At 31.3% G+C, this 22,740-nt stretch overlaps 3 protein-coding genes across 8 annotated transcripts; 2 read left to right on the forward strand and 1 right to left on the reverse strand.

Annotated features, from left to right (window-relative positions):
- The first annotated feature begins 3,828 nt into the window (after positions 1 to 3,828).
- On the forward strand, positions 3,829 to 6,748 carry LOC107953505 (malate dehydrogenase, chloroplastic). Its single transcript, XM_016888828.2, has 2 exons — positions 3,829 to 4,093; positions 5,221 to 6,748. The coding sequence occupies exon 2, from the start codon at positions 5,227 to 5,229 to the stop codon at positions 6,463 to 6,465; it is 1,239 nt and encodes a 412-aa protein (XP_016744317.2). The 5' UTR covers positions 3,829 to 4,093; positions 5,221 to 5,226; the 3' UTR covers positions 6,466 to 6,748.
- A 6,751-nt stretch (positions 6,749 to 13,499) lies between these two features.
- LOC107953504 (glycine-rich RNA-binding protein RZ1A) lies at positions 13,500 to 16,453 on the reverse strand. Of its 6 annotated transcripts, none has more exons than XM_041097335.1 (5): positions 16,159 to 16,272; positions 15,806 to 15,834; positions 14,811 to 14,929; positions 13,797 to 14,317; positions 13,500 to 13,688 (listed from the first exon to the last, which is right to left on the reverse strand). In XM_041097335.1, exons 3-4 carry the CDS (start codon positions 14,919 to 14,921, stop codon positions 13,811 to 13,813), a joined length of 618 nt encoding a protein of 205 aa, XP_040953269.1. In that variant the 5' UTR covers positions 14,922 to 14,929; positions 15,806 to 15,834; positions 16,159 to 16,272; the 3' UTR covers positions 13,500 to 13,688; positions 13,797 to 13,810. The 6 variants fall into 6 exon arrangements, with proteins under 6 accessions (XP_040953269.1, XP_040953270.1, XP_016744316.1 ...); XM_041097336.1 differs by having other exon boundaries at positions 15,806 to 15,865; positions 16,159 to 16,248; XM_016888827.2 differs by having other exon boundaries at positions 16,106 to 16,248.
- A 4,043-nt stretch (positions 16,454 to 20,496) lies between these two features.
- On the forward strand, positions 20,497 to 21,333 carry LOC107955950 (uncharacterized). Its single transcript, XM_016891726.2, has one exon. The coding sequence runs from the start codon at positions 20,497 to 20,499 to the stop codon at positions 21,331 to 21,333; it is 837 nt and encodes a 278-aa protein (XP_016747215.2).
- Positions 21,334 to 22,740: the final 1,407 nt, after the last annotated feature.

The following is a 22,740-nucleotide window of genomic DNA, read 5'->3' on the forward strand; positions in this document are numbered from 1 at the left end:
TAATTTAGATGATTTGGAACTAAAATATTTATATGTTTCTTAGTCCAACTATTAATAAAATAATTAGAGAGATTATAAAAACCAAAACTACATTAAGGGAAAAAAATAGGGTGTAAACTCTTATTAGTCGAGATAAATAATTTTTTTAGTTAATAAAACTTAGATCTAAAATTTTATACTTCAAACATATAATTTATGTCATCAAATATGGATACATATAACATGTATTTTAGAATTTAAATAATAATGATTATATCAAAATTTCATATTCTTTAATAATAAATTAATAAGTTATATTGAAATGTAACACAATAATCCGAATGCAAAACAACCCGAACCTGTTTGGTGTGGGCCCAAGGTCCCATTATGTGGGTGCCTCATGGCTTTTGGCCCTTTAGTCGTGTGTTTTAATAGCAAAAATTCTCTCATCCACCTCAAACGCAAACATAAATATTTAATATTTATTAAATATTTTATTTTTTTGTTAGAAAATTTGATATTGGCACGTACCAAAAATTTTATTGCTTTTGTTAAAAATTTTGGTATTAATTAAACGTTTAATATTTTAGTATACTTTTAGAGTGTACCGTAAAACTGCTCGCTCTAATATATACGAGTATTGGGATAGTATGTTTAGTCGGCTTTAAAAAAAGTTTTGGAGTGTGCCACAAATGTCAAAAAGAAAAGAGAGAAAGGTGAAAAAAGGACAGCTTTAACTGTAGTTTTTGTCAGTTCTTCGATTGAGATTTATCTGATGTTCATTTGAGTTTTTTTTTTTTCAGTGGTTAGTAGATTCTTTTTAAAGATTTTTTTTGTGATTAATCAAATAAATTCGATTTTATCCGAAATTTACACACCCTGCATTAAACAATATTTTATTAGGTTTAGTTTTATACCAATAGAACCCATAAAAAGACTCCAACTCAAAAGAAGCTGAAGTTGGAAAAAGCTGATGAGATTTGAGCCTAGTAATACTCCAACCTAAAAATGATGACTTGAATTCCCTGCACCCACCCATTTTCTTAATCATTACTACTAAAAGGTGATTTGGTACCGAAAGTTGTAAACCATGAGCCAAAGTGGTAAGTACCTCTTTAACATTCATTGTTTTTATCAATCCTACCAATAATTTTATGCCACGTGTCCATCTTCTTCTTTTTTTTTGAAATCCTTGAAATAGTATCGAGGAAATCAGATTTATTTTATACTTCAAAAAAATAGAAATCGTGTCGGATTTCGGATCTCGTGGCTTGGCTTTGTGAAATCCTCTAGGATTCTGGCCTTGACATCGCCTTTGCCGGTAGCCTAAGGAGACAACTTGAAGAAGACTTTGGTGTTGACTTATCTGATAGGAAATATTTCGTCAAACTTTTTAATTCTAAACTTAAAAAATATATAAATTTGATATTGCGCTATATTCAGTATTTTAATAATTAAATTAGTGGTCGAACAAGTTAGATCATCGATTTTTGATTCAATTAGTTTCATTAATTTGATTACTAGACCAACAATAATTAATTAATTTTTTTTAAAGTTTAAAAAATATTAAATCGATTCAATTTGTTCAATCGTTGATTTTGTCTCGATTTTCAATTTTTACCAATTTCAAGTAGTTTTCGAGTAAATCAGTCTAACTCCTTTGTTGAAATTATTACATTGATCAATTCTCAGTCTATCCAATCTGATCTTGTTCTAGTAACACTAATCACATCATCAAATTTAAATAGAATCTAAATTCAAAGACTAAAATAAATCTAATTATCAAGTTCAAAAAAAAAATTAAAAACATAAATACTAAAGTTAATCTAATTGTTAAATTTAAAGACCAAAAATTATGTTATCTCGATGATTTAATATGTTTCCTTGGACAGTTTTGCCCAGGATGCTTCTGCTGAGAGGGTTTCAAGCTTCTGAATTATCTTTGGAATATTTCTTATTTCCATAATGGTTCAGTTAATACTTGAGCAAATCATTATTTGGTGTGGATTTCAGGCAATATATCATCATCACCCACGGACATATACGACATGCGAATTAATTTTTGAATAAAATTTCAAAAAAATTAATTCAAGTTATTATTTAATAATAAAATTTCAATAATCAAATTCAAAGGACTAATTGGAGCAGAGAAGCAGCATAGAATTAATTAATATAATTGTTGCATGGAAATTGGCATGATTAAAATGGTTGATAGGTTGAGGTGTTTTGATTTTTAAAGAGGAATTCCGGTGGTTTCCACTATCATGGTCTAGAATTGGAATTAAAAGATCTCCAACACCCAACCTTTCATTTGTGGATTGCAACCAACCATGAAGCTTCACGGATTAGGTTGAGAATCAATTGAGGTTTTAATTTTTTTTAAATATTAATTTAAAAATTGATACAGATTAATTGAATCGAAAAGTTAAATAATTCTTTTTTTAATATTTTTTTTTATAAATTTTTAATGATTTATTTATAAATCAATCACATCATGACATCATAAATGCATCATAATTTAGTATATATTAATTTACTCGTATTTATATATTTTGTACGGTTTTACTAAATAGCTTTTTGAAAATAAATTAATATAATTTTTTTATATAAATTCTGATACATTAAATATTATATACAATACTTGTGTATAAATATATAGTTTTTAGTTTCAATTAAAATATTACAATTGATATTTATCAAAAATTTTAAACTTTGACCTACTTACTTTAAATATTTTATTTAATTGAAATTTATTATAAGAACTAAATTTTTTTAAGTTTTTTTTTTCAATTTTTTTATGAAGAACAATTTTTAAATAATAAAAATAAAAGTTGAAACATTTTTGTTATAAACAAATAGGTGTGACAATTTCACTCCTAACCCTTATTATTTTTCATTTGGATAAATTATATTAGTAGTCACTTAATTATGTTTTTTCTTTTTCGGTCATCCAATTATAAAAAGTTACAAAATGGTCACTCAACTATTTTATTTTATATTTTTTGGTCACCCAACTATTTTAGATTTTTGGGTGTTTTCAGTTTTATGTTAGCTAGTTGGTGACTAGAAAATACAAATTGAATAGTTGAGTGGTTATTTTGTAACTTTTCATAGTTGGATGACCAAAAAGAAATTTACTAATAATTGAGTGATCAAAAAGAAAAAAAATAGTTGGGTGACTATTAATGTAGTTTACCCTTTTCGTTTCTAAAATTTTGTTGGGAAAGCTACACCATTAGTCACTAAACTATGGGTAAATTTTTGTTTTGATCACTTAACTAAAAAATGGTTACAATTTAGTCATTGAATTATTCAAAAATTTTCATTTAAGTCACCGAGTTGTTACAATTGATGTTATATGGCTTTTTCTATTTGCACTGCCTGCGCCAATAAAAGGTAACTCTTTTTTCCCTTCTCTTTTACAATTTATCTTTTTCATTAAATAGCTTTGGACATCATGAATCAATGAACTAAGATTCAAATAGCTTTTTCCTTCGATTTTCAATACTGTCAATCAGATCAACTTGGATCTAAGTTATGTTCTTCTACTCATCTATAGGTACTGATTCAGTGTACAATCATCGAATCATTACTTGAAGCTTGTTGGTGGAACTTAAAAAAAAACTTAACAATCTAGTGATTTAAATAAAAACTTTTAAATAATTCAACGACTTAAACAAAAATTTTCGAATAATCTAGTGACCAAATTGTAATTTTTTTAATTAAGTAATCAAAATAAAATTTTACTCATAATTTAGTAACTAATGAGGTAGTTTACCCGGTTTTGTTTTACATGATATCTGTATCAGAGGCAAACTTTAATCTTAGCCGTAGAAAGGGTCAACTCAACCATCGGTCGCGATTTCGCTTTGAAGAAAAAGAACAAAAAAAAAAAGCATTTGTTCGGTAGATTCTTTTCAAAGAGCGCCGGTGTAGTTGGTACACTGACAGGAAGAAGAAGAAGAAGATAAAAGAGTTGGTGGGATTTGAAAATTTTGGTGCTTTCTTCTAACTTCATTAGTGGAGTTTCATATAATAAAGGATAAAAAGTCCACTTTTCTTATATATTACTCGTTTCCTTCAAGCTAGCTCTCTCTTTATTTAGATCTTGAAGGTTCGGTTTTTTTTTTCATTTTTTTATCTTCATACGGGGTTATTATTCATAAAATCTAAGCTATAGATTTTGTTTATTTATCTTGCTTTCTTTTCTTGTTTCTGATTCTCATTGTACTGTTTAAGATGTTCATTTTTTTTTTCTAATTTTTTCTTAGTAATTGACTAATGGTGTAGAATTGCTTAGATCTGGTTCTATCATTTTCTGTATTTAATTGCTATTTTCTTTCATTTTCAGATTGGAGCTTGAGATTTCTATTCATTTATATATAAATATAGAAATGTATGCATTTTGTGTATCTCCTGCAAAATATGCTATGTTGTTGGTGAAAGTGTTTTTAATGATATATAAAATGGTCCTCAATACTGAAATTCCAGGATTCTACACCCAATATTTATGGATTATGGATAAGTGACATATGATCCCTTTGACATTATTGTTTATTTCAAGTTTGTGAAAATTATATTAGGAATATGCTATGTTACCTGGAGTTGGGGGTAAATGTCATGTTCATGTATGTGTATGACATGAGCATGCTTAAATTTTCTTCTAACATTTTTGGTATATTCCAAGGATCATGACTTTGTAGCCTCATTCGAGTACTTTAGGAAAATGAAGAGTTCATATAACGTACCAAATATAATGAATAGAAAGAACACGTCCACTCAACCGCATCCGAGTTTATGTAGTAAAGAAGCCTCATTTGTCATTTTGAATATATTTGTTGTTAACTAGACATGTGCTGCAAAAGCAATGGGATCATTGGTATTTTATCTACATGGTTTCGATGATCTAACTTTCCCAAGTGACAAATGGGGATCTTGTGTAAGAAGAGAATAGTCATTGCTCATTTTGATTTGAAATGAAGGGAAAAAAGAATTGATAACTTTTGTTGCATGGAAGGCCCTGCTAAAAATTTGAGCCTTTTGGTTTAAATGCATGATAGCACTATTAGACCTTTTCCTTCTAGTTCTCTTTAAACACTCAATGATGAATTTTATATGCATATCATGTATTGCTTTTGCATTTGTTCATTTGGATGTGAGTCGTTCAGCTTGTTGATTATAATTATATTACCTTATATCTGGTTTTAAACCATCATTTTTACATTTTTTCCTGTTTTATAGTGTGAGATGGCGACAACATCAGCAAGAACCTTCTCAATTGGGTCGACTGTCTCCTTTGGAAGCAGGGGGAATCCACTTCCACAATCTAAACCTTTTGTTGCGAGGTTCACCTCGCCAAATTCACTTGCAAGTTTTAGTGGCCTCAAGGCAGCAACATATGTGAACTGTGAATCAGAGTCCTCATTCTTCGGCAAGGAAAGCAGTGCCGCTCTTAGAGGCTCATTTGTACCAAAAGCACAGAAAGCAAACCAGAAGTCTCAGTATGGTCTACAGCCTGTGGCATCTTACAAAGTGACAATACTTGGAGCTGCTGGAGGGATAGGTCAGCCATTAGCCCTTCTAATCAAGATGTCTCCATTAGTTTCAGCCCTGAACCTCTATGATATAGCAAATGTCAAGGGAGTTGCTGCGGACCTCAGTCACTGTAATACTCCGTCTCAAGTTCAGGATTTCACTGGTGCTTCTGAATTAGGAAATTGTTTGAAAGGTGTAAATGTAGTGGTTATTCCTGCTGGAGTTCCAAGAAAGCCTGGTATGACTCGTGATGACCTCTTCAACATCAATGCCAACATCGTGAAGACCTTGGTTGAGGCGGTTGCTGATAATTGTCCCGATGCCTTCATCCATATTATTAGCAATCCAGTTAACTCCACAGTACCAATTGCTGCCGAAGTCCTGAAGCAGAAGGGTGTTTACGATCCAAAGAAGCTTTTCGGTGTTACAACATTGGATGTTGTGAGAGCTAACACATTTGTTGCTCAGAAGAAAAACCTTAAGCTCATTGATGTGGATGTTCCAGTTGTCGGGGGACATGCTGGTATCACCATTTTACCTCTTCTGTCAAAGACGAAACCCTCTGTTAACTTTACCAATGAAGAAGTGGAACAATTAACTGTTAGGATTCAAAATGCTGGGACTGAAGTTGTGGAGGCAAAGGCTGGTGCAGGGTCTGCCACCTTATCTATGGCTTATGCAGCAGCAAGATTTGTTGAATCATCTCTTCGTGCTCTGGCTGGAGATGGAGACGTCTATGAGTGCTCTTTCGTGCAGTCAGACCTAACCGATCTTCCATTTTTTGCATCTAGGATCAAGCTTGGAAGAAAAGGGATTGAAACTTTGATTCCATCTGACCTTTCCGGGTTATCCGAGTATGAAGAGAAGGCCTTGGAAGCTCTTAAGCCTGAATTAAAGGCCAGCATCGAAAAGGGAATTGCTTTCGTGCAAAAGCAACCGGTTACTGCTTAAAAACTCGGTCTTTGAAGCTCTAACTTCATTGAAACCATGGTTGAGAGAGAGAGTAGACCAAGTCTGGGTTTAACCCTGAATCAGAACTTTCAGTTTTGCAGAATGGAAGATTTTCAGTTTCGTGTTTTTTTTTCCCGAATGATGATCACAGAGAAGGGAACTTAAAAAAAGGGCAATTTGGTGATGTAGATGAGAAGAATTGAATCGTTTCTCAATCAGAGTTTTGTAGTACTTTTGACAGTTTTAAAATTTATTTGTTAGGCTTAATACCACTTTTAATTAACCCCCTATTTTACTTTTATTTTTTTATCGGTTTGACCCTTCTACTTTATTTTTGTTATCAATTTGTCCCAATAATCTCTGCTACCCAACCCAAATTTACCGTTAAAAAAAATTAAATCAACCAGTACAGCGTGTCAAGAAAAAAATCACTTTAAAATGTTAAAAAATCATTAAAAACCCAAAAAGTATATAAACTTAAAAAATTAAAAAAAACACTAAAAAAATTATAATCTATTTTTGGAAATTATAAAAAAAATTAAGATTACAAGTATGCAGAACATCAAAAAAAAAATTAAAAAATTTTCATAAAACTTTTAAAAATTGCTTATTTGGAATTTTAGGCTTTTTTTCAGAAATTTCAATATTAATATGAAAATTTTTTGACTATTTTACCAAAATAGTCCAAAAAATATTATATTTACAAAAATAACACAAGTTTAAAAATCATCACCAAAATAACCTAAAAGGAACAGTAAAATTGGGTTGTGGCCTGTCAATGGCGGGAACTCACTCGTTTTTTGCACCCATGATTGCCTAATAATTGTGTCAGACTTAAAAAAATTAATTTTTTGGGTTTTGACCTGTCAATGGCCGGAACCCATGTATTTTTTTAAAATTGTATAATATTGATATACGAAAAAGGAAAAAAAAAAGGAAAAAAAATATTTTTTGGGTGCTGGCCTGTCAATGGCCGGCACCCAGTACAATTTAAAAAATAATAATTTTTTTCGTGTCAGAATCAGATATCAGTATACGAAAAAAGTAAAAAAAAATTTGGGTGCTGGCCTGTCAATGGCTGGCACCCAGTACAATTTTTAAAAAAAAAATTCTTTTTTTTGTGTCAGAATCAGATATCAGTATACGAAAAAAGTAAAAAAAAAAATTGGGTGCTGGCCTGTCAATGGCCGGCACCCAGTACAATTTAAAAAAAAAATTCGTGTCAGAATCAGATATCAGTATACGAAAAAAATAAAAAAAAATTTGGTGCTGGCCTATCAATGGCCAGCACCTAGTACAATTTAAAAAAAATTCGTGTCAGAATCAGATATCAGTATACGAAAAAAGTAAAAAAAAATTTGGGTGCTGGCCTGTAAATGGCCGGCACCAAATTTATCATATATATATAGGGCATTTCATCTTCCATTTTGTCTAGTTTGAAAATTTTTTTTCCTCTGTTTAAAAGAAAGCAATTTTTTTTTAAAATGAGTTCTCATATACTGTTTGTTTATGTTCATTTCGATGGTGAAATGATAAATACAAATAAAGAAAGATGTGTATTTCAAAGCCGGAAAAAAATAGGAATGAGATTCAACAAATAGATTTCGTTGTCGGATTTCAAACAAAAAATTAGTACAAAGATAGCAAGCTGTTGCGGAAAGCAAATGTCGAGACTGTTTTATAGATTTCCGATTTCAACTGATCCGCTAAAGTTCTCAGAAATGGAGCTTGAAGATGATGATGATTTAGGTACAATGATAGTAATTTATTGCCCGCCTGGAATAGAAAATCCCAGTCCAGTTGAGTTTTTCGCGGAGATTTAATGAAAACAAAAGATGTTAGATGTAGGAAAAAATTTTGAAATTAATGAGACTGAATAAAAAAAAGAGTGTCAGATGGATTTGTCAAAATAAATGAGATTGAAATAAATGGAATAAGAAAAAGGAAGTGAGTTAATAAATGAGATTGAATTGAATTAAATGAAATTTTGAAAAGTGAGTCAAAATAAATTGGATAGAAACAAATGAAATTTGAAAAGTGAGTCAAAGATAGATGGGATAGAAATAATTGAAATTTGAAAAGTTAGTCAGAACAATTATAGCAATTTACAGCATGCCTTAATTTCAAACATTTAAATAAATTAAATTGAATGAAAAAAAAAGTTGTCAAAAGTATTATTTTTTTTCATTTTTGCCCTCATTTCAAAATGGTCCCCCACTATAAATAGGCCATTCCGCCCACCACTCTCAACCACAGTCGATGACCGCCGCTCTTCCCAAAATTTATCAATCGCCGACGACCGCCGATCACTACATGGATCCCAATCCGAATGTTCTTTTAAATGACAACGACCACATTGCAAGCATTGTACACAAGGTAATCGAGAAATAAAATGTCTTCTTTAATTTTAAATATTCTTTTAAATTATTTTTAAAACGATAAATATAACATTATATATTTACTATAAATGCAGGATTTGTACAGAATTGTTAGACCCCGGTTGGATGATCCGGGTTATTTTCCTTACCAAAGAGTTATATCATATTTGAATGTCGCGGGTTTTGGGGTTGCCGCGTACATTCAAACATCTGAGCTACGGGCCGATTTAATATCGGCATTAGTTGAAAGATGGCACCCAGAGACACATACATTCCACCTCCCATGTGGGGAGCTAAGCATTACACTGCAAGACGTAGCAGTCCAACTAGGGCTGTCCAATTCTAATAAGTAATACTACACGATAAATTAAATTTACATACACAATAAAATATAAATCATTCTACAATATTAATACAAAAAAATAAATTATTACCCGATAATATAAAAATACAAACGTTTGAAAAAGTTATTACACGAAAATATGACAGTATATAATTCAACTCCATTAAAATATGACAGTATATAATTCAACCCCAAAATTTTGTTGTACACTACGGAAAACTCCATACACTATCCGATCTAAAAAAACTCATTTCCTAATATACTACAAAACACTATAATTTTATGCCTCTCTCAAAATTTTGCTCATTCCATTTACACCCAAACCACTCACTATATATAGAGTTTAATGACGGCCATTACAAGGTGGTGCCGGCCATTGACAGGCCAACACTCAAATTTTTTTTTATTTTTTTCGTATTCTGATATCTGATTCTGACACAAAAAAAGAAATTTTTTTAAATTGTACTGGGTGCCGGCCATTGATAGGCCAGTACCCAAAATTTTTTTTTTTACTTTTTTCGTATACTGATATCTGATTTTGACACGAAAAAAAATAATTTAAATTGTACTGGGTGTCGGCCATTGACAGGCCAGCACCCAAATTTTTTTTTTATTTTTTTCATATACTGATATCTGATTCTGACACGAAAAAAATAAATTTTTTTTTAAATTCTACCGGGTGCCGGCCATTGACAGGCCAGCACCCAATTTTTTTTTTTCCTTTTTCTTTTTTTTTTCCTTTTTCGTATATCAGTATTATATAATTTTAAAAAAAATATATAAGTTCCGACCATTAACAGGCCAAAACCCAAAAAATTAAATTTTTTAAGTCTGACATAATTATTAGGCAATCATGGGTGCAAAATACGAGTGGGTTCCGGCCATTGACAGGCCACAACCCAATTTTACTGTTCCTTTTAGGTTATTTTGGTGATTGTTTTTAAACCTGGGTTATTTTTGTAAATATAATATTTTTGGACTATTTTGGTAAAATAGCTAATTTTTTTACTAAAAAACTCAAAATTTCTTTAAAATATAAAAAAATTCATAAAATACAAAAAAAAATCCCTAAATTTTTTTAAAAAGATCCATAAAATCTTTAATAAATTCATAAAAATTCTAAAATTTTCTAAAAACTAAAATTCTAAAGAAAGACATTTTTTAACTTTTTTTGAAGTTTCATATACTTATAATTGTTAATTTTATTTAGATTATGAATATTTTATTTTATTTTTAATGTTTTGCATGCTTATAATTTTATTTTTATCATTTTCAAAAATAGATTATAATTTTTTTTATGTTTTTTTAGGTTTTAAGATTTTGGGGAGTTTTATGATTTTTTTTATTTCTAATGATTTTTTTAGTTTTTTTATATTTTTAACATTTTCAAGTGATTTTTTTCCTTGACATGTGATAGCGTGCCATTAATTGGTCTATTTTTTTAAATAAAAATTTGAGTTGAAGTAAGGGGATTAATAGAACGAAAATATATGGGTCAAACTGATAATAAAAATAAAGTACAAAAGTTTGATAAAAAATAATACAAATATCAAATATCAAACTGATAATATAACTATAATGCAAGAATCAAAAGGAGTGTTAAGCTTATTTGTTACCATGTCTCACAAACCAACACACACACATATATATAAAACATATTTTAATAGATTTTGTTTTCATCACAAAAAATATATATATATTATTCTCATTCTTATTTGAGATGTTTAGTTATTATTATTTGATGTTCAGTAGTTCTACTATTATTTATATAATTATTAATATTGTTTATCATTATGTTGTGAAATATTATGTCAAAAGCAATGAAGTATTAAAGTGATGATTTTTATATGTGAAATTCTAACTCATATTCAAATGCCAATTTACACTTATCTATTTACTTAATATTTTATTATTACTTGTTTCTATTTTTTTTTATTTTCATTACTTTTAAAATATTATTTTATTATCTAAATTTTTTTTCAAAAATAATGAATTTTTATTATAAAAATATATTTAGTAATTAAAAATTAGGCAAAATCATGTGCAATGCGATAAAAATAATAATCATCAAGGCCAATAGGCTTTAACATAATTGATAAAAGTTGAGACCCTAAACTTTAAAGGTTAGGATTCAAGTCCTACCATCCGCAATTACGTTCAGTCTCACTCTCACGATATAGTTATGTCATGTGTAAATTTTATTTTGTTCCTTTTAGATTCCACTATTGATTAAGTAAAAATGTTAAGTATAACATATTTTCGTGTGTATTATTCCTTTCAGATTATACAGCACTTTTTAAATATTCTGGACAAATGGATTACATAAATAAAATCACTTCAAAAATAGCCAAAGATAAATATGTCAAAACATTGCTTGATTGAGATGGTAAAATGACTAGAAATAATATTGACTCCAAGTTTCTAATAAATTTAGTAGATGATCTAACTTAATAGTAGCGAGTATTAATGGAAAATGATGTAAATAATCAATCCACAAGTCATGAAAGCTAAATTCGTTCTACTACTTCAAATTGAATCCAATGTGGATCCTAACAAAATTTAAAAACCTATCTCACAAATCCTGGAAATATCTACTACTCTATTCCACGAGTTTCTTTTTTTTTTTCGCTAATTCAAATTTCTCTTGCAGGCTTTCACCAAAATTGCTTTAGATGTCAAACAAAATAATAACCAACTTGCCAGTTTCTAAAAGTTCAAATGGATTGAAGGAAATTGACCTTCTACTGTAACTTAAACAAAAATTGACAGTAAAATATATCAGTACCCGAATGTGCTCCAAACTCAAAATAATTTGAAAGTTATTTTGAAAGAAAAATACTCTGATCCAAAAATATAACCAATATAACCCGATATCAAAATCATTCGAAATTGATGACAACCAAAACCCACTCAATTTGCATGAACATGATACGCATCCAAGTCATTTTTCATAGGAATTGCCAAATTGCAATCCCCAGTCCCTGCTATGCCCTCTAAACGACTTCCCAGCGTTATATCATAAATCCAGATGCAGGGAAAAAAAGGATCCCTTCTAAATAAGCACACATCAGAGTTACGAGTGTACATACTCATGCATGCATGCATACATACATAAAGAAATCTTGATTCAGTTAAAGTAGTTTTGTGGATGGTTGGATCCTAAGAAAAGCTACTGCTAAAAGCATACCTACAAGAACATGAATTCAATTTCATTCAATGAATTGATGGAACTATATCCTAGTTAATCATCTACTAGTAGTAGTCTAGTACCAAACCGGTAGGTCCTATACAAAAAGCACCGACGTAGGTATAATCAGCAAAAAGAAAAGGGAAAAAAATGATAAACGCAACAAACAAATTGAGTATGCAAGAATGAATTAAGCAGGTAAACCGAGAAAATATCTCATCATGCAAATACCACACCCCAACAATTTAAGGACTAAGGAACCAAGGAGCAACTTCCTTTCAGGGATATTTCAGAAAGGGCTAAGAACAGAAGGTACCAATCTGCTACACAGCCAGAAGCAAACTGAACCTCAAAGTCGAAGAGTTTTGACACTACGAACCGTAAAGGACTTGAAAAGCATGATCTGAGCCGAAAGAACTATATATCAACAACTTGTCTGAACTTAGCCAAAAAGATCGAGACACTAGAGCCTGGTAGAAAAACTAGGCAAGAAGGGCAATCTGAACCCAAACAGAGCAACATAGTATAGACACATGGGACCAAATAACAGCGGCTGCTGATGTATTTTAGTGGAAATGGAACTCTTTCATCAGCGCGCCATGAACATTGGGTCTGCTTAATATTCAATTAGTATGCAGAGGCCTTGCTGCGCCCAAAAGCACTCGCAATTTTAAAGTTTATTAAACCATGCCCAATTAGAAACAAAGAAACCCAATAAAGTATCCATAAAAACCAGAAACGGCCAAGCATCCTGCCAAAATGTCAACAGCATTAATACTGCGCAAACTATTAATTAAAAAACTAGCACAGAGCAAAGCAATACATAAGGAAAATAAATTACCCGCTTGACTCCTGTTTATTTACTAGATAGCAAAAACAGGGCAGACAAAATGGCATTACTTCTAACTAAAGATTCTACTCCACAAGTGAGAAAAAGCAAAACCCAAATGGTGAACCCCTCCCCGTCATTCTTCCAAATACCCATGCAAAGACCAAACCATCTTCCATAATTGGGCAATGAAAAAGTCAACGAGAAGTTGGACAGAAGTAACGGCAAGTGCTGTTGGTAATGCATGAGTCACAAAAAATGGAGCAGAGAGCATAAGACCATATTTGAAAGTGCATGTCAAGAAAGCACAAAACTCCATCGAACACAGCATTTTACGAACACATAAATAGTTGTAGGTTTGTGCCAAGTTTCACACTTCAAAGGACTGAACTATTATATTGTTCCACCCAGACAACAATGAAGAGAGCACATTCTGTAAAAAAGAAACTTCATGCTTTGCCAAAAAGCAGCAACCTAGTTCATCAGCTGCAATCAGAGTATGCTTCCATCAGTCCAATTATAATATAAATTTCAATCCAAAAGAAGATAGGAAAATAGCAAGCAAAAAAGAACATTGAAAATAAATATGCATACCACAAGCAGTCATCTTAACCAGAACGAGGACCCCCAGTTCCACGACGGTCATAGGGTCCAGATCGATCACGATTGTATCTATCACTTCCAGATCCCCCACGACTACCTGCATCCCTGCTGCGCCCACCAAATCGATCTCCATTCCGATCAGGACCGTAACGGCCACCACCTCCACCATGACGATCACCCCTACCACCATACTTGCCACCTCTAGCCCCATCACTAGGACACTCCCTAGCAAAGTGCCCAGGCTTTCCACACTTAAAACACTCCCCACCATTAGATCCACGCCCGCCATCATAGCCCCGGTTACGGTCATGGTCACGATCACGTCCACGGTTACGGTCACCATCATAATCTCTCCCAGACCCTTGTTGAGGTTTAGCTCTATCAACTGTTATATTCCGCCCATCCAAGTCCATTCCATTCATTGCTTCAATAGCTTCTTCCATGGCCGCTTTCTCATCAAAAGAGATAAATCCAAATCCACGAGAACGTCCAGAAATCTTGTCGACAGCAACCTGAATCAAGAAAAAGTTGAGTCAATTTTTGTTGTGCAAACAAAACCATAAAAATTAATGCCATAATGTATTAAAAAAGAATAAAGTTCTATAACAGTTCGTCAGTTATAATGCTTTAAATAAATAATTACATTACAATTACTAGTTTTGTTCCATAAAACATATTCCTATCATCTAAGTAATTATGTCTTTCAGGTTTTGCATTGCCTTCACCCCAAATTGAAGCATAAGTGAACATCTGCAGGTAGAAGGGATAGTTTTCAAAAGCAAGAGGGGTTGCATGGTCAGAAATAGAAGGTGGCAGCATAATCGTGACAACAAAGACAGAAAAAAAGCCTATAAACTAATGAAAACTGTTCCCTGTGTAAAAGGGGCATACAGAAATACAAGTTTTGACCAGGATTCAATTTGATGAAATCAGTGAACTCAAGTTTTTTCTTAAAAAAGAATAACATAAGAGATATCATGATGTGAGAGGTCCATTATTCATTACCTTAGCCTCGATAAGATTTCCAAACTTCTCAAATGCATCCTTTAGGCCCCTATCTGAGGTTGACCATGAAAGATTACCTATAAAACAACGGTACTCAACGTCTTCTGGCATCCTGTAAGCTGCATTTTTTTTTCAGCAAAGGAATATCAACACAAAATTATCAACTAGCATATGCCTGTTAAATGAATTATAGATATCTTGAAATTAACATGCCATCATCAAATCAGCATTGAGAAATGGACGAAACATGCTTAACAAATGTAATAATCGAGCAAGAAGATTTCAAAGTATGAGCAACAAAGAATAGAAAGCAACTTATGACAAATAACCCAGAAGATGTAAACACTCTCCAGACATTAAAGCAACTAATGACTTATGATGCCACCAAACATTCAAAAGAAATATTTTGTGAAAATTAAAAATGGTTAAAGGCACCAAATTTTTTGTAATAAAAAGGTAAATGACTGGCTACAGCATATAACAAAATTAATTCATCGTATTTGCTTAAACAAGTTTAGTACATATAACATTATGCACTCCATGGTTGTCACAATTTTGCTTCCACAAGTGTTGCTAAAAAGGGAAAAGAGAACAATAAAAAAACCAGATCATGTTTTATAAACAGAAAATAATCCAAATGCAACACATTCTAATGTGATTTTCTCAATACTAAATTAATGATCATGCTTTAGCAGTTTACAAAATTTTAGTTTTCAATTTTAAACTATCTAGAAGCATGTGGTATTTGCTTCTGCATATAAGAAAGCACTTACAGCAACAACCAAAAACAGGCTACAGCAGGCACAAATCTCCAAACTACTTTAGTCAAAGAAATTAACATAGCAAGATACACATCTTGTTTAATAAAAAGGAAAAAAGAAGAAAATTTCCCCTTTCTTTATCGTCGATACTGTCATCCTCACAATTTGTATCATCTCAATCAAACCGTAAGTTAGTTAGCAGTATTGTTGTATACATTCAAATTCAGAATTTACCTATGTCACTCTGGCTTTTCTGCAAAACCCTAGAAACAGTCCGTATACAACCGAATATAACTCCAGAATTCACATAAAAAATCAGATAATTTAGTACAGTCATAATCCGATAACCAAATAAAAAGCGACAGAATGCAATCGAAAGCATTATAAAAAAAATCAGTTATTCATATCAGAAGCCGATAAGCAATTAAGTAAAACCTAATCGATAAAGAAGAACAATTAGAAGATTGCAGAAAAGATGCAGATTTAAGGTCAAATATTAAGGATTAAAAAGAGAGATAGAGAAGATTAGCGTACCAAAGAAGAACAGGCGAAAGATAAGAAAAGTTAAAAAGATTTGTAAAGATCACCTTGTTTCGAAGGAACCCTAAAATATAAACTGCGAGGCAGAGGAAAAAATATAAAGCGATAGAGAGAATCAAAAGTGGAAGTGACAGCGCTACGCGATGTTTTTTAACGGTTTAACCTTAAAATTAGGTTTTTGCTTCTCTAAATATTTGTTTGTCATAAATGGTTTGAAATTATTTCTAATAATTTTTTTTAAGATTATATAATTATTTAAAAATAATAATTTTTACCATAAAAATATTTTCTCTCCTTAAATTTATGTATTTATATTATTAATAGAACTCCTGATCTAATTAGGAAATAACTAAACTATTCCCAATTCCTTTTTAATATGGAAAATAAAAAATAGCATAAAGGGGATGAAAAACCGAAAAATTTATTCTCTTGTCTTCTTTTACTTAACCAAGGATAGAACCCTTGTTTTGCCTCCCCCTTTCACCTGAGTTAAGGTTAAATTTAATGAGAATAATATTATATGACAAGAAATTCATTTATTTTCAAATCAAGCCATTTCTTATCTATTATTTGATTGATTAATTTTTTATATTGAATGCATACACGTGTGATAATATTTTTAGTATAAATAATTTTTAAGGTTCTCATCTTATAAATGTCACGGATTCAAATTATGTCATCACTTTTCTTCCTCTCCTACTATTATATAATTAAAAAAATTAAAGTATATTTTTTATTGAGTTTTAACTCAATTAATACAACTGTTGTTACAATAATAGATTTGTCCATGGGTCAGACCACCTAATTCAGCCCAAAGGCTTATCTAAAAAGTGAGAGGGTTTGGACAAAAATATAGGCTTGAAATATGTGTTTTGTCAAAAAAAATAATGCTTGTTTAGAAAATAGGCTAGACCTCAAGTAAGGTTTTTTTGGCCCGATTGCAAAAAAAAAATGTTGTTTTGTTTTTGTTTCTGTTTTTCCTATTTTGTTGCTATCTTTCTACCATTTTCCAACTATTTGCTGTCATTTTACTATTATGTTGGTACTATTTTGTTGTTATTGTTTGAATATTATATAACTTTTATTTTATTGTTAATTTTGTTATTATTTTAGAGACATTTGCTTGTTAATTTGCACATATCTTAATTTTTTTAGTGTTTTTGATGAATTATATTTTTTTTAAAAAATTTATATAAAAAACAAAATAATTTTTTTTAATACGGGCGAACGAGGCTGAACTTAGTTTTTACTATTTTTATTTGAGTCGAGCTTGAGAAAAATTTTAGATCCATTTTTCGAGTCAGGCTCGAGCTTATCAATCGAGCCTAGAATTTTATTAGGATCCGACTCGGCCCATGAACAACTCTATACAATAACAAGAAAGATTTGAATTCAAGTATGCTTATATCATAATCATATAAAAAGTTAAAATATAATAATTGATAAATAAATTACAAATAATAAGTAATATTAGTCTGTATGAAAAATTTTATATTTAAATTTATATTGAAAGATAAAATTTAAAATAATTAAAAAATTTACGAATAATAATAATTTTGAATAGTTTAACTCTTATATTATAAATAAATATTGTTATCTTATATGTTTATGTGTATATTGGGCAAATTATTAATATTTTTACAAATTAGATATTAAAATTTTCCACAATGAAATTAAATTTGTTTGGATTAATTCTTTACTAATTTTTCTAATCTTTGTTTGGAAACATGACCTAAACTTTTATGCACAAATAAGAAAATATTTATTTAGCATACTACATTTAATTCCAACTAAACAAGTATGGATATAGAATTTTTTTTTTAAGTTTCAATATAATAAACCATCAATAAAGTTTCTGGAATCAATAACAACATTATTCTTAAATAAACTGAAATATTCGTATCTAAACTTAACATTAAATCTAAAAAATCAAGTTTTGAAACAACAATAAGGTTCCTAAAAACTAGAGGCTCATAAAGAGTTTAAAATAAGTCTAAGTGATGACTAATATCAAAGACCAAATGATAAGTCCCTATACATTCTGTAATGACCCAAAATTCACGGGCATCGAAAAAGTACATTATCGGGCCTTCGTCTTAATGAAATGGGTTCATAAATAATTGTTAGAAATATTTATGAGTCTAGTAGTGTGTTTAATTAAGTTTTAATTGAGTGAATTTAGCTTAATTAAGGGTAATTAGGAGAAAGGACTGAATTGAATAAAGAGAGAAAGTTGAATTATAGATGAAAAGAAAATATAAAGGACCAAAATGAAAATTATGCCATTTTTCCTAATTGAGGCGGCATAAGATTGTAAAAATCTTAGATTTTTACATGATTTAATTTTATAAATATATAAATTAATTCTAATGTATATTATTAAATTAATTATATTATAAATATTATATTAAGAAATAAATTGAATTATGACAAATGTAGGGTGATGATAAAACACGTGTAATAATTATATTTGTACAATTGTAATATATTTATTTAATTATTTTCTATTTAAGTAAATTGATTTTTATTATAAACTAAGGACAATTGGATGGTGATGATAATAGATAAGTGTATAGTAATAATAATTACATGTGTAAAAATAATATACATATATATTAATAAAACATGTATTACTTAATATTTAAGTATATATGTATTATAAACTTAATTACTAGATTACTAGGTCTGCCTTGTAGCACGAGTTAGGGTTTTTGTCTGCTTTATCGCACGAAAATTTGTCCTTTTTAGGGCTTGAGTTCTACTGCCGAGTGAAGGGGAATCAATTATCGAAGAAGAAGGGGAGTCATGGCTAATGTTGAATTGGTGGATACTGAGTTAGCCAACCTCAATATAATAGATGAAGAAGAGGAAGATCCCATGGTGGTCTTGGGGGTAAATAATGACGATGAGCAGTCATATGATCTTTGTTTGGTAGGGAGAGTTCTTACAGATAGCGTTGTTTGGTAGGCTGATTTATAGCATCCGTTGAGAGGGGTATCAATCACAGAGTTGGAGAACAAAAGAATATTATTTAGATTTTACAGTGAGATCGATTTGAAACGAGTTCTGGATGGGATGCCGTGGTTGTTTAACCGACATCTCATTGTATTTCACAGATTAAGAGGGGACGAAGAACCAAATTCGATTCCTCTATGGCACACAACTTTTTGGGTCCAGGTACACAACTTGCCAATTGGTGTTACATCAGAGGGAACAGCACGCCAGCTTGGTGACTTTGTTGGCAAATTCATGGAGTATGATTCAACGTTGGTGACAAGAAGGGGCTGTAAATTCATGCGAATTAGGGTTCTAATTGATGTTCGGACACCACTTAAAAGGGAAAAATGAATCAGCATGGAGTAGAATAAATTTGTTTATGCATTATTTCAGTATGAAAGATTGCCACTATTTTGTTTTATTTGTGGACGGCTCGGTCATGGAGAAAGTTATTGTGAAGTAAGATTAACTCTTGGGAATCAACAAGTGGAGTTTGGATGGGATTTGTCGCTGAGAGCAACGCCGAGATGGGAAGGACAGGCCATGAGTAAATGGCTAAGAGAGGAACCAGAAAAGAATAAATGGAATGACATGGACATTGATGGGGAAAGAAGGTTAAAAAGATTTGATGTGGATGTCACAAATAAAGATGAAATCAGGGGGGAAGCAGAATCATTGGGACGTTATACACGGCAAATACGAATTATAAACACAATAGACCGTATTAATTCGAGGCATTTGGAGGAAAGGAAGATGGAAAAAGAGGTGGAAGACACACCAGTGCAGCTTGTAAATGGAAAAAAGAGACAGGATTAATTTAGAGAGGGAGTCCTTGAGAAATATTAAGGACCTAGTAGAGGGGAATATAGAGAATTTTTTATCGGCGGCCACCCCAAAGGTGGCTGACCGGGCGCAATGAAAATTCTAAGTTGGAACGTTCGTGGACTAGGGCAACCACGAATAGTTCGACGTCTCAAAAATAAGTTGAGACACGCCAAGCCTCAAATCATGTTTCTTATGGAAACTAAGGTCACAAGTAAACAGATGAAATCAATAAGAAGGCAATGTAGGTTTATAAATGGAATCGATGTGGCGGCAATAGGCACGAAAGGAGGATTATCATTAGGGTGGAAGGAGGGATGGAATGTAACTTTGAAAAGTTTTTCAAAATCGCATATTGATGTAGAAGTTGAGAATGAATATGAGACGGGTACATGGAGATTTACAGGATTTTACGGAGAACCAGTGGAGAATGAGAGAAAAAAGTCTTGGGAACTTTTAAACGACTAAAGCGAACAAATAGCAAGCCATGGCTGGTTCTCGAAGATTTTAATGAAATTCTTTACTCTTTTGAGAAAAAAGGGGGGAGAATTCGAGGGGAAAGACAGATGGCTGCATTTAGGGAGGCACTAGGGTATTGCGATTTATATGATTTATGGTTTAATGGTCAGTGGTACACATGGGAGAGAGGGCGTTTAGTTAAAAATAATATTAGGGAAAGACTGGATAGAGGTGTGGCAAATATGAAATGGTGGGATCTTTTTCCAAGGTACAAGGTTAACCGCTTACAACATAGTTTTTCAGACCACTGCCCAGTTGTTGTGGATACATTCGGGAATAAGGATATGCAAGGAGGGGTGAAACAATGGCATTTTCGTTTTGATGCAAATTGGGTTTTGAATGATGAAGTTAATGAGAGGTTAAAACAGGAATGGAACTCTAATAGTTTGGATGTGCTTGAGAAGTTGGAAAAAGTGGGGTCAAAATTGAGTAATTGGGTAAAGGGTGAGAAACAGAGGAAAGACCAACGAAGGAAATATTTAAATGGCAGATTATTGGAACTGGGTGCTAGTGAAATTAGTGATGTTGCATTGGAAGAAATTACAGAGATTAAATTAGAATTGAACATCGAAGCAGATAAAGATGAGCTTTATTGGGAACAAAGGGCAAGGGTGAACTGGCTTCGTATTGGTGACAGGAATACGACATTTTTTCATAAAAGTGCGACACATCGCAGAAGGAAGAATAGGATTAAGGGGCTGGAAAATGAAGTTGGGAAATTGATCACTGATGAGCATGAAATCACGATTTTGGCTACTAAGTACTTCAAAGAGTTGTTCTCATCCAAGCCAGTAAAAAGCCATGATAGATTGTTTGAATCTTTTTTACCTTGCATCACGGACAAACACAACGGTATTTTAATGCAAGAATTTAAAGAAGAATAAGTTGTGAGGGCAATAAAATCCATAGCACCTCTCAAGGCATCAGGGCAGGACGGATTCCCAGCAATTTTTTATCAAAAATATTGGCATATTGTTGGAGAGGGAGTTTCTAAATATTGCTTGGATATCCTCAATGGTAGAAGAAATATTGAGGAGATTAATAATGTAACAGCCCGATTTTGGTTCTAGTCGGAACAGTAGTTTCGGGACCACAAATCCGACGAGGAAAAATGTAATGGCCTGAATTTTCAAAGGTGTCAGAACGGTGATTCGAGATCACTAAATTTGACAAATGAGTAGAAAATATTATTAATTTAGTGAGTATAAGTTAAATGTGAAGTTAGGAAAAAATTTTAAATAGTGAATAGTGCACTAGAAATAAATATTAAAATAATTAAAATCGAAAATGAGGTATTGAGACATCAGAGATTTTAAACCGAGCCATAAATATTTTTATAAATATTTATGGAGTGTTAAAAAGTTAGTATTAAAGTTTCGTCAAGAAATTTTAAAGTTCCGATAATTAATTGAACAAAAAGGACTAAATTGTAAAAAATGCAAAATTATAGAAAATGATTAAATAGCTTAAATTATAAAAGGAAGAGGACTTAAAAGGAAAATAGACCCAAGGTATATTTGGGCTGGACGAAAAAGGCATGAAATCAGCAAGAAAGTCAGGAGAATTAAGGGTAAAATTGGAATATTGCAAAATTTGCTTAATAAAGTTAGGACCAAAGTGGAATTATCTAGATTTCTCTTCATTTTTCTGCATTCTTAGCAGCTAAAACACCATAGAAGGGTTTCTTCAAGCTGGTTCTTCATATTTTTACTGCAGGTAAGTTCAATTCTTGATTATTTCTTGAAATTTTTGTGTTTTTGGGACTTTTACAACTAGACCCACTTGTTGAATTCATTAGTTTTTGATTCTATGAAAGAATTTGAAAGTTTCTATGAATACATGCTGGAAGTATATGATTATTTAGCATGGAATTAGAGCTTTAAATTGTTCATATGCTGATTTTATTGAAAGAATTGAATAGAAAGTGAATGTTTGGGACCTAATAGTAAAAGAGTTTGAAGATGGAGTTATATGTGGAAATTATGAATTTCAATAGTTGTGATACAACTTATAATGTCTATGGAAAGTATTAATTGAGAAAATTAGATTAATTGAGGGGTTAATTGAGAAAGGACCAAATTGTATAAATTGTAAAATTTGGGGCAAAATGGAAATCAACATTTTGCACTAAAGTAGTTTTGGACAGCAGCAGTAGTATAACTTTGAAAAATCACAAAAAATTGTGAGAATTTAATTATAGGGTGAATAAAATATTAAATTAAAGCTTATTGAGTCTAGTTTCTTATAAAAGAAACAGTGTAAGCAATGGAATTATAAATCATGAGATATAA

This window comes from Gossypium hirsutum, chromosome D07 (genome assembly GCF_007990345.1).
Source record: "Gossypium hirsutum isolate 1008001.06 chromosome D07, Gossypium_hirsutum_v2.1, whole genome shotgun sequence".
NCBI classification, from domain to species: Eukaryota; Viridiplantae; Streptophyta; class Magnoliopsida; order Malvales; family Malvaceae; genus Gossypium; species Gossypium hirsutum.

Coding starts and splice junctions, on each gene's coding strand:
- LOC107955950 (XM_016891726.2), top strand. CDS start 20,497: ATGGCTGCATTTAGGGAGGCACTAGGGTATTGCGATTTATATGATTTA.
- LOC107953504 (XM_016888825.2), bottom strand. CDS start 14,921: ATGCCAGAAGACGTTGAGTACCGTTGTTTTATAGGTAATCTTTCATGG. Junction 14,318..14,810: donor GAAATCTTATCGAGGCTAAG/GTAATGAATAAT, acceptor TTCTTGATTCAG/GTTGCTGTCGACAAGATTTC.
- LOC107953505 (XM_016888828.2), top strand. CDS start 5,227: ATGGCGACAACATCAGCAAGAACCTTCTCAATTGGGTCGACTGTCTCC.